We start from the raw sequence: 11277 nt of genomic DNA, 5'->3' as shown, positions 1-11277 counted from the left end.
TTACCTTCAACTATGTAGTGCAAGGGCCGGCCTGATTGCATACAAATTGAAAGTGTTTAGATTTGACCTCATATTATATGGTTTTGGTAAATCTAAAGGAAAAAATCTAAAGAGAATTGTATAGTGTGTATCCAGCTTAATGGAGTGTCCAGAGAGAAAACAGGGAAAGATCCCAACAACCAGAGATCAACAAACAGCAGCTACAGACCTGATCTTCCTCCCCGCCTTTATCCGGACCCTTTGCTGCAATCTGTCTTTCTAGAGACCCCGAAATTTCCCGACCTCACCAAGAATCTCACAGACCACCGCTGCACCAGGAAGGACTTTCTGCCGAAGAGATACCTGACACCGTGCAATCCAGGTGTAATATCTGTAATATCCGACTACAAAGCTGACTAGAAAAAGAGTCCAAGTCAAATCCCGTGCAATTCTGCAATGCTCCATGTATCCACTCAGCATAAGACATGCTAGCAGAGCCGGTACAAGGGGTGGGCAGGAGGGACAGGTGCCCTGGGCGGTACCATTTACTAGTGGAGGGGGGGGGGGGCGCAGGTGAAGTGCCGGCAGAGTACTACACTGTGTGTATGTGTGACTGTACACACCATCCTCTATATAGCTGCAACCATGTGCCGAGTGCGAGAGGCAGACTGGCAACTTTCGGCCCAGGAGGCAAGTACAAACCAGAGGCCCATGGTGCAGCGACTCGGCCCCCCTCCCACTCTCCCTCTTCCCGGCCTCCTCTTGACCCAAAAAGCGTATTTTAATTGGTTTATGCAGAAGTTATAACATTTAAAAACTATGGGATCGATTTTTGGACTTTTTTGGGGGGCAGGGGGGAGGGGTTTATTAGTAATGGCGGCGATCAGTGATTTTTAGCGGGACTGCGAACAGATCGAACCCCTTTGTGCTGCATTAGTGCAACCAGTATCAGTGTTAATTAACACTGGTTGCACTGATACTGGTTGCACTAATGCAGCACAAAGGGGTTAATTAACTGCCACTGGTCGTTCACTAATAGATGAGTGACCAGCAGTGACAATACATTAACCCTCTCATGCTTCATAATGCAAATACCATTGGTAATTAAATTAACCTCTTGCCAACCTATCACAGTACATATACTGTGACAGGGTGGCAGCGACAGGTGTACATCGCTGCCTGTTTTTGGTGTATGCCCCTCTTATATCTATTTTAAATTTTTATTGGGGAAAAAGTAATTTTCGGTTTCGGTTTTCAGGCAAGGGCATCCTGCATTTTCGGTTTCGGCCCAGAATTTTAATTTCGGTGCATCCCTAATTGGCAGGGAAGGGGTTAATACTGTGGGGTGATCAAAGGGGTTAAATGTGAGCCTAAATGTGCTTGCTAACTGTGTGGGGGGGAGGGAGGGCTCTGTGACAGGCACACAGAGATCTGTGTTTTAGCTTAGCTGAGACACACAATATCACTGCGCCTGTCTGACAGGAGAGCTGCCTGCTTTGTTTACATAGGCAGACGTCTCTCCTGTCAGTTTCTCTGACGATCACGGCCCGGGAGGCCTGTGGGGATCCTGCCCGCTCCTCCCACGGTCTGGCTCCCGCTGTTTTTTAATCACAGCGGGAGCGCGGCTCCGTGTGCACATGATCACGTAGATCTACATGATTATGCGCAGCTGAGCTGCCCTGCCGCAATAAATCTGCGTGGGGCGATCAGCAAGTGGTTAAAATCCAAAAAGGTAGCATACATTATACTCACAAACGTAAGAAATTGGGACCAATCGCCTCCAGGATACTCCTATGGTGCAGGTTGACGTGACGTGATGGTGTCCGCATATGCCTGACTGCCGCGTTTCAAGGGAGAGCCAAAAGAACTGCTGCGGTAGGGTTCTCCCTCGAAACGGGTCAGCCAGGCATATGCGGACGCCATCACGTCATCCAGCACCATAGGAGTATCCTGGAGGCGATTGATCCCAAATTCTTACATTTGTGAGTATAATGTATGCTACCTTTTTGGATTTTAACCGCCTGCCGCCTATTTACTGCGACAGTGCGGCCCTCCTGTGCGAACCAACGTAGACCTACGTTGATCGCGCGCCTGCAGCTAGGGGGCGAGCGCCCACACTCGGCAGCGGGGACTCCGATTGCTGCCGGCCATCCACGATCCTTCCCTGCTGAGAGAGAAGGACGGTCGGCTGTTGTAAACACATCTGACCGCTCTTCTCCCTGGAATGATCATAGAATGCCTGTGATCCTTCTATATAGGATCACAGGTCTCTATGATCATTTCACAAGCCACGCCCCCCACAGTTAGAAAACACCCCCTAGGCTCACATTTAACCCCTTGATCGCCCACAGTGTTAACCCCTTCCCTACCAGGGTCATTATTACAGTGACAGTGCACATTTTTAGCACTGATTACTGTAGTAATGTCACTGGTACCCCCAAAAGTGTAAAAAATTTTAGTTAGGGGTCCGATCTGTCCGCCGCAATGTTGCAGTCCCGCTAAAAATCGCAGATCGCCGTCATTACTAGTAAAAAAAAAAAAAAAAAATGACATAAATCTTTCCAGTGCCGAATCGCAAAATATGGCCTGGTCATTAAGGGGGGAAATCTTCTGGTCCAGAAGTGGTTAATAAACTTTTTTAGTGGTAATGCACGAGGTTGGTGCATCCTTCTCTTGTTGTTGATGGTTTTTCAGTGTAATTGGATACATTTGGTCCTGAGGGAGCAGCAAGACCGTAGGTGGAGTGCATGAAGACCATTCAGACCTTCTCGCATACCACTTGAGCGCGGGAGAGATTCTGTGTTGGGATCCCGAACTTCCCCAAGGTCACCTCTGCTGACCAGATTTATGGAGATGCTGATTTTATTTTCCAGCAGGACTTGGCACCACCCACACTGCCAAAACTACCAATACCTGGTCACATGATCATGGGATCACTGTACTTTTTGGCCAGAAAACTCACCTGACCTAAACTCCATAGAGAGTCTGTGAGGTGTTGTCAGGAGGAGGATGAGAGATGCCAGACCCAACAATGCAGATGAGCTGAAGGCCGCAATCAAAGCAACCTGGGCTTCCATAACACCTCAGCAGTGCCACAGGCTGATCGCCTCCATGCCACGCCGCATTGATGCAGTAATTCATGCAAAAGGATCCCCGACCAAGTATTGAGTGCATCCTATACTGTACATGGACAGACTTCTCCTCCTATACTGTACATGGACAGACTTCTCCTCCTATACTGTACATGGACAGACTTTTCATCCTATACTGTACATGGACAGACTTCTCCTCCTATACTGTACATGGACAGACTTCTCCTCCTATACTGTACATGGACAGACTTTTCATCCTATACTGTACATGGACAGACTTCTCATCCTATACTGTACATGGACAGACTTCTCATCCTATACTGTACATGGACAGACTTCTCATCCTATACTGTACATGGACAGACTTCTCCTCCTATACTGTACATGGACAGACTTCTCCTCCTATACTGTACATGGACAGACTTCTCCTCCTATACTGTACATGGACAGACTTCTCATCCTATACTGTACATGGACAGACTTCTCATCCTATACTGTACATGGACAGACTTCTCATCCTATACTGTACATGGACAGACTTTTCACTAAGCCAACATTTCTGTATTAAAAATCCTTTATTTTTAAATTTTTTTATTGGTCTTCTGTAATATTCTAATTTTCTGAGATACTGAATTTTGGGGTGTCCCTCGCTGTAATCCATAATCATCAAAATTAAAAGAAAGAAATGCTTGAAATCTATCACTCTGTGTAACACATCTATATAAAATATAGGAGCTTCACTTTTTGAATTGAATTACTGAAATAAATTCACTTTTTGAATTGAATTACTGAAATAAATTCACTTTTTGATGATATTCTAATTTTCCATGATGCTCCTGTATTTCCTTAACCACTTGCCGACCAACCGCCATACTTATACAGCGGCAGGTCGGCTCTGTCCCGCCAAACGACTAGTGGGGGCATAAGCGCGCCTCCGAAGGCGCACACATGCGCCAAATTGGCTAGAGGGGGAGCCAATCAGTGGGTCCGGTAGACGCAATGTCCGCTGGGCACCCGCAATCGCTCCCCATGGAGACAGAACAGTGGTCTGCCGATGTAAATGCAGCATACCGCTGCTCTGTCAGTGATTAGCACAGGGATCCTCTTATTTAGGAACACAAACTTCTGTGTTCATCCAGCATGTCCATCCCCCACACAGTTAGAAAGCACCCCCTAGAGACACATTTAACCCTCTGATCACCCCTGGTGTTAACCCCTTCCCTGCCAGTGTCATTATTACAGTGACAGTTCATATTTTTAGCACTGATTACTGTTAGTAATGTCACTGGTCCCCCCAAAAGTGTCAAAAATGTCAGTTAGGGGTCCGATCTGTCTGCCGCAATGTCGCAGTCCCACTTAAAATTGCAGATCGCCACCATTACTAGTAATAAATAAATAAAAATGGCATAAATCTTTCCCCTAGTTTGTAGACACAATAACCTTTGTGCAAACCAATCAATATACTCTTATCAGGATTTCTTTAACCAAAAATATGTAGCAGAATACAAATTGGCCTAAAATCATGAAAACATTTGATTTTTAAAAAATTTTTTTATTGGGAATGTTTTATAGCAGAAAGTGAAAAATATTGTTTTTTTTCCCCAGAATTGTTGCTCTTTTTTTGTTTATAGCGCAAAAAATAAAAATCGCAGAGGTGATCAAATACCACCAAAATAAATCTCTGTTTGTGGGGGGAAAAAGGACATCAATTGTATTTGGGTACAGCATCGCACGACCGCGCAATCATCTGGTAAAATAACGCAGTGCCGAATCGCAAATGGCCTGGTCATTAAGGGGGCAAATCCTTCCGGTCCTTAATAAGTGATTAAAGTTGCAATTTTTTATTGTTGCTACTTTTGATTTTCTGCTGTTTCCTTTTTTTGATACTTTAATAAATATATATATACCCAGAAGAGGACTGAAGATTGTTTCAATGTTGTGTCGGTATTTGTGTTATCCAGTTATCCATGAAATATGTGAAGCAGAAAGGACTCAGCTGTGCGGGGAGCAGATGGGCCGCTCGTCGGGGGGGGGGGGGGGAATTTGGAGGCTTTGTTTTGGGGAATTTCAGGACACAGAATGGGATAATAAGGCTGAGCAGGGTCAAGGATTGTGGTGTCACCGGGAGAGACACGGAGGATTAATTATTAGCAGTGTCACCGCGCATTCCGCAGAATTCATAAGGGTGACGTTCACACTAGCCCATTCTCTGGAAAGGGATCTGCGGTGGAACGCTTTTCAGAGTGCAACGAAGAAGCCACACACACACACGCATGTAATGCATTAGGCTGTGCACACCTATAGATGAGACAAATGTGAGCGCGTGCCACACACTCATGTATACAGTACATCAGAATGAGATGTTTGAAACCGTTGCAACACGACTGCGAATGGAGCTTTGTTTCTGCCACTGACACCAATGATGGGACACTATTCCTCCCACTGATACCAATGATGGAGCACTATTCCTCCCACTGACACCAATGATGGGACACTATTCCTCCCACTGACACCAATAATGGGGCACTATTCCTCCCACTGATACCAATGATGGAGCACTATTCCTCCCACTGACACCAATGATGGGACACTATTCCTCCCACTGACACCAATGATGGGACACTATTCCTCCCACTGACACCAATGATGGGACACTATTCCTCCCACTGATACCAATGATGGGACACTATTCCTCCCACTGATACCAATGATGGGACACTATTCCTCCCACTGACACCAATGATGGGGCACTATTCCTCCCACTGACACCAATGATGGAGCACTATTCCTCCCACTGATACCAATGATGGAGTACTATTCCTCCCACTGACACCAATGATGGGACACTATTCCTCCCACTGACATCAATAATGGGGCACTATTCCTCCCACTGACACCAATGATGGGGCATGATTCCTCCCACTGACACCAATAATGGGACACTATTCCTCCCACTGACACCAATGATGGGGCACTATTCCTTCCACTGACACCAATGATGGGACACTATTCCTCCCACTGACACCAATGATGGGGCAATATTCCTTCCACTGACACCAATGATGGGACACTATTCCTCCCACTGACACCAATGATGGGGCACTATTCCTCCCACTGATACCAATGATGGGGCACTATTCCTCCCACTGATACCAATGATGGGGCACTATTCCTCCCACTGATACCAATGATGGGGCATGATTCCTCCTTTTGATACCAACAGTGGGGCACTATTCCTCCCACTGATACCAATGATGGGGCACTATTACTCCCACTGATACCAATGATGGGGCCCTATTCCTCCCACTGACACCAATGATGGGGCACTAATCTTCCCACTGACACCAATGATGGGGAACTATTGATCTTTTATTGAAAAGAATCAAGCAACATATTTTATACAAAAGTAAAAAACATAGCTATAGTACAATATTCCAACAGAAAACAAAGGAATACACATCCATGTGCAGAATATATACAATATATACATAATCCACTTCCAACATTTTTAGAAAACTATTTACATAAAGCAGCAGAGAGGGCCTAAGAGGCACAACCCATCACCTATGTATGCAGCCATTTATCAAAAACTGAGCATTAAGAAAAAATCTAGGGTGATAAGAGACAGAAAGCCACACCCAGGACAGAGACTCCTGGCAGTCAGGGAGGCTTGAAACCCCTCCACGCCTTCAACCAAGCCCTCTGACCCCACTTGTCTCTCTCAAGCGCCCGAATCTTCCCCACCTCATGCAGAATGTCACACACCACCACCTGAACAGGAAGGATTTTACGCCGAAGGGTGACCTGACACCGTGCGTTCCAGGTGTAATAACGGACTACTAAGCTAACTAAAAAAAGTGTATCCAAACAAAAGCCCCCACCAGTATTGAATGCTCCATACACCCACTCAGCATAACCCAGCCTGGAGAGGAAAGGAACACCGAGGGCCCGCCCCACCTGTTTGTATACCTCTATGTTAAAAGGGCAACGAAGCAGAAAATGGTCCATAGTCTCCTCCTCACCTGAACATTCCTCCCGAGGACAACCACGATCCATCCCACTGCGGAATTTCAAATTGCCCCGAACATAGAGCCTCCCATGGAAGCAAAACCAGGCCAGATCCCTGAATTTAAGGGGGACTCTAGCCAAATTAATCAATCTTAACCCTTCCCTCAAAATTGGGCCTGGGCAATCCCTTAAGGCCAGTGGGTCATGAAAGACTTCGCTCAAGACTCGGCTCATAAGGACTTTCCTCGGAGCAGATCTGAGATCTTCAGCCGACAGTCGCCACTGCCGCAGCAACTTCAGACACGGAGCGACATAGGCTGGGAGCTGACCACGATGACCCCTGAGATTCTTCACTTGGCCACCTTCTTCCCAAAGTCGCAGAAAAGGCCTAAACCAAGATCTAAACATGCCTGCCCATCCAGGAGGTTCCACTGCAAGCATACTACCAATGTTAAACTTGAGAAATAGCAGTGAAAAGAAAAGAACGGGGTTGACCATACCTAAGCCACCCTCCCTCCTGGATAGATAGGTGACATTCCTCTTGATGGGGTTCAGTCTGTTCCCCCATAGCATCTGGAAGAACACACTATAGATCCTAGCATAGAGAGACACTGGCAAGATGCAGACAGGGCTGACATACAAGAAGATCGGTATCAGGTAAGTCTTAATCAGATCAACCCTTTCCCTCAGAGATAACTTCCATCTCTTCCAGCTGACCACCTTAGTATTGGCAACTTCCAGCCTGCCTTCCCAGTTTTTAAGGCCATAATCGCCAGGTCCGAATTCAATGCCTAATATCTTAATTTTTTCCTGGGGCACTGGAAAGGTGTCCGGGAGATCAAACCCCTCACCTTCCTTTCCCATCCAAAAAACTTCACTCTTTTCCTGATTGATCTTGGAGCCTGATGCTTCAGAGTACCGTGATGTCAGAGAGACCACCTCCTCTGCTTCATCTGTCCCAGTGACAATCACTGACACATCATCCGCATAGGCAACAACCCTCAAAGGCGGCTCACCCGGGATTCCCACTGGTACCCCACACAACATGCCGCTCTCTAGCCTCCTGATGAAGGGGTCGATTGCAAACACATAGAGCAGGGGACTCAGGGGACAACCCTGGCGCACCCCAGAACCAACCTCAAAGGACTGTCCAACCCAACCATTAACAAGAGGGAAGCTTTCTGCCCCCTTATACAAGACTTTTAACCAATCGACAAAACCACCCGGCAGACCGTACTTACTAAAGAGCAACCACAGGTACTCATGGTTGACACGATCGAAAGCCTTTGCCTGATCCAATGCCAGTAAATACTTTCCCCAGCCTGCAGCCCTGCACTGCTCCAAGGCCTCCCGGACAGCTAAAACCGCTGTGAAGGTGCTCCTACCCTGGATCGAACAGTGCTGATGGCGAGAAAGCAAAGACTCTGCTACTGCCGATAGGCGCCAGAAAAGTATCTTCGCCAGCACCTTTCTATCGACATTGAGAAGGCTGATGGGGCGCCAATTCTCAATCATCGAAGGATCTTTACCTTTTGAAAGAAGAATCACAGCTGAGTGTCTCATGGAAGGGGGAAGCACCCCCTCAGCAAGACAACTGTTAAAAATCTCTACCAAATGTGGGGCCAGAATAGACTTAAAGGCTTTGTAAAACTCAGCTGCAGACCATCCGGTCCAGGTGACTTCTTGATGGCAAGCTGTTCAATTGCCCTCGTCACCTCTTCAACTGTGATCTCTTCTGTCAAATTCATCAAAGGGACATCTCCACCATTTAGACCTGGAGTAGAGTCCAAAAAGCTTTCCATCTTGTCTCGGTCAAGCTCTTTCCTCCCAAGAAGTTCAGCATAAAAAGACCTCACGACCTCCAGGATCCCTGACCTGGACTTTGTCAAGGAACCTGTACTATCCTTAAGGCCAACGACCATCTTAACAGCTACACCCTGTTTGCAGTTCTGGTAAGGGTCAGGCGAGTGGTATTTCCCATAGTCCCGCTCCAGAACCAAAGAGGTATGCCGATCATATTGACACTTCCTGAGGAGGATTTTCACTTCAGAGATTGCCCCAGGATCTCCTCCTCTCGAGACAAGAATATCCAGCTTCCTCCGCAAACGTTGGTAGGTCATGTATCTATTAAACTGTTTTTTATTGGCTAGGCCCCTGAAGAATCCAGCAATCCTCTTTTTGGTCAGCTCCCACCACTCAGCCTTGCTGCTACAAAAGTCCAGGATGGTCACCTGTGCCTGAAAGAATTCCTCAAAGGATTGTCTAACATGTTCTTCCTCAAGGAGAGTCGAATTCAATCTCCAGATGCCTTTGCCCCTCTGAGGGAAGTCTGAAGCATTCAAGACCACAGATAGCATACAGTGATCAGAGAACTCCACTGCCTGCACCACTGGGGGTGAGAAAGCAGAGGCCTCCTTCAAAAAAAACCTATCTATCCTACTCTGACTATTACCTCGATGAAAGGTGAACCCTGTGTCATCCGGAAGGTGCTTAATGTGCACATCCACAAGACCAGCATCCCTAACCATACTATTTAAAAAAACGCTATCATATCCCAGCCTGTCATTGAAGTCCTTCCTGTCCTTGGGCCTAGTCACAGTATTAAAGTCACCTCCAAAAACCACTTGCCGGGATGTAAAAAGAAATGGCTTGATCCTTGTAAAAAGGCATTTCCTGTCCCACTTTGTGTGCGGCCCATAAATATTAATTAGGCGCAGGTCCTGCCCTCCCACAAGGACGTCTAAGACCATACATCTCCCAATCTCCACCTCAATAACCCGCCGGACAGTTACCATGCCGGTTTTAAACAACACCGCCACCCCGCTGTAAGGCTCGGCCGCAAGAGACCAGTAAGATGGACCATACCTCCACTCTCTCTTGGCCATATGCATATCTGCCAAGGAGGTGTGCCTAGTCTCCTGCAAAAATAAAATTTCAGCATCTAATTGGCTGAACAAAAAGAAGGCCATAGAACGAGCTCTTACCGACTTAATACTGGCGACATTTATTGTCACCACTTTTAACGGAGGGGGAACCGCCATTTGGGTTATTGGGTGGATTGCTTCTTAGCTCCCCTCTGCTGCTCATCACCAGAAGCCTCTCTTTTTCTTGAGGCCTCCTCCAACTCCATTTCTGAATCTGAATTTTGTTCAGAGGAAGCTCCAGATGAGGAAATATCCCAAGCGGAAGCCCTAGAACGGTTGGGGACAGACACTGGGGCTTCCTGTCCCTGTTCCGTCCTCACCGCCTGTCTCTTCCACCTCACAACCCTCCTTCTCTCCTCCAGGTACTGCAGGTCAGACTCCGAGATGTTTTCATCTCTTGTTTTTTTCTTCAAAGTCTTCGCAGAAGACTTCTTTACAGAAGAAGCAGCAGCACCCTTTTTGGCACATGCCACTGCTCCAGGTGGGGGGGGACCTTCCCTTAAGTCAGACCTAGGAGACTCATGGGGCAAGGCTGACTCGGGGGGCACAGACTTAGAAGGTTCTGACACAAGAGGAGCGGGTACAGTAGGCTGGGGGGACACAGAGACAGCCACAGAAGGAATACCTACAGACACAGGAGGGTTGGCCACAGAAACTGGGGAGGGATCCTGAACAGGACCTGGGGGGTCAGTCACCGCAGAGGAGGATGGTACACCAGGGGCCTCATCCTCCATCCTGTCCAGCCTCAACAGCTCATCTACTACCTCCTTCTCCATATTGTGCCAGGCCTCCGGACATCGGCTGTAGGGGTGGCCAAGGCGCAAGCACAGGTTGCACCTTATCGCCTGGGTGCAGTCCCTGGCCACATGACCCTGTCCCCGACATACCGAACATATTAAGGCTGAACAGGAGGAGCTAAAATGCCCCTTTTCTCCACAGCGGTGACACAGCTTTGGCTGACCAGGATAAAAAACAGTCATCCTATCCCTCCCTATGAAAGCCGAGGAGGGCAGGTGACGGACAACATTCCCATCCCTGGCCAACCTGACCGTTACTGACCAACCCCCAGTCCAGATGCCACGTTCATCAAGGATTTTATTTGGCGTTGTCAAAACCTCACCATAATTCCTTAACCAGACCTCCAAGTCCCGAGCAGGAACACTCTCGTTAGTGAGGATGATGGTTATTTTTTTAACCGTTGATCTTTGTGAAACAGCAACTGGTGCCAGATCTTCCCATTCGGGTCTTGACCTGCACCGAGCCTCATATCGTTC

General features: G+C 47.5%; 1 protein-coding gene across 1 annotated transcript; it reads right to left on the bottom strand.

Annotated features, from left to right (window-relative positions):
- Window positions 1-258: 258 nt before the first annotated feature.
- LOC309556590 (uncharacterized protein) lies at window positions 259-10048 on the bottom strand (the record flags this gene model as incomplete). The annotated part of the gene is made up of 2 exons (XM_082259030.1): window positions 259-395; window positions 9439-10048. The coding sequence occupies 2 exons, from the start codon at window positions 10046-10048 to the stop codon at window positions 259-261; spliced, it is 747 nt and encodes a 248-aa protein (XP_082115156.1).
- Between the last annotated feature and the right edge of the window lie 1229 nt (window positions 10049-11277).

Source organism: Pelophylax lessonae (assembly GCF_965119305.1).
Source record: "Pelophylax lessonae genome assembly, chromosome: 5".
NCBI classification, from domain to species: domain Eukaryota; kingdom Metazoa; phylum Chordata; class Amphibia; order Anura; family Ranidae; genus Pelophylax; species Pelophylax lessonae.
The sequence above is the reverse complement of the archived record's forward strand: the minus strand, read 5'-3'. Positions and strand labels throughout refer to the sequence as shown.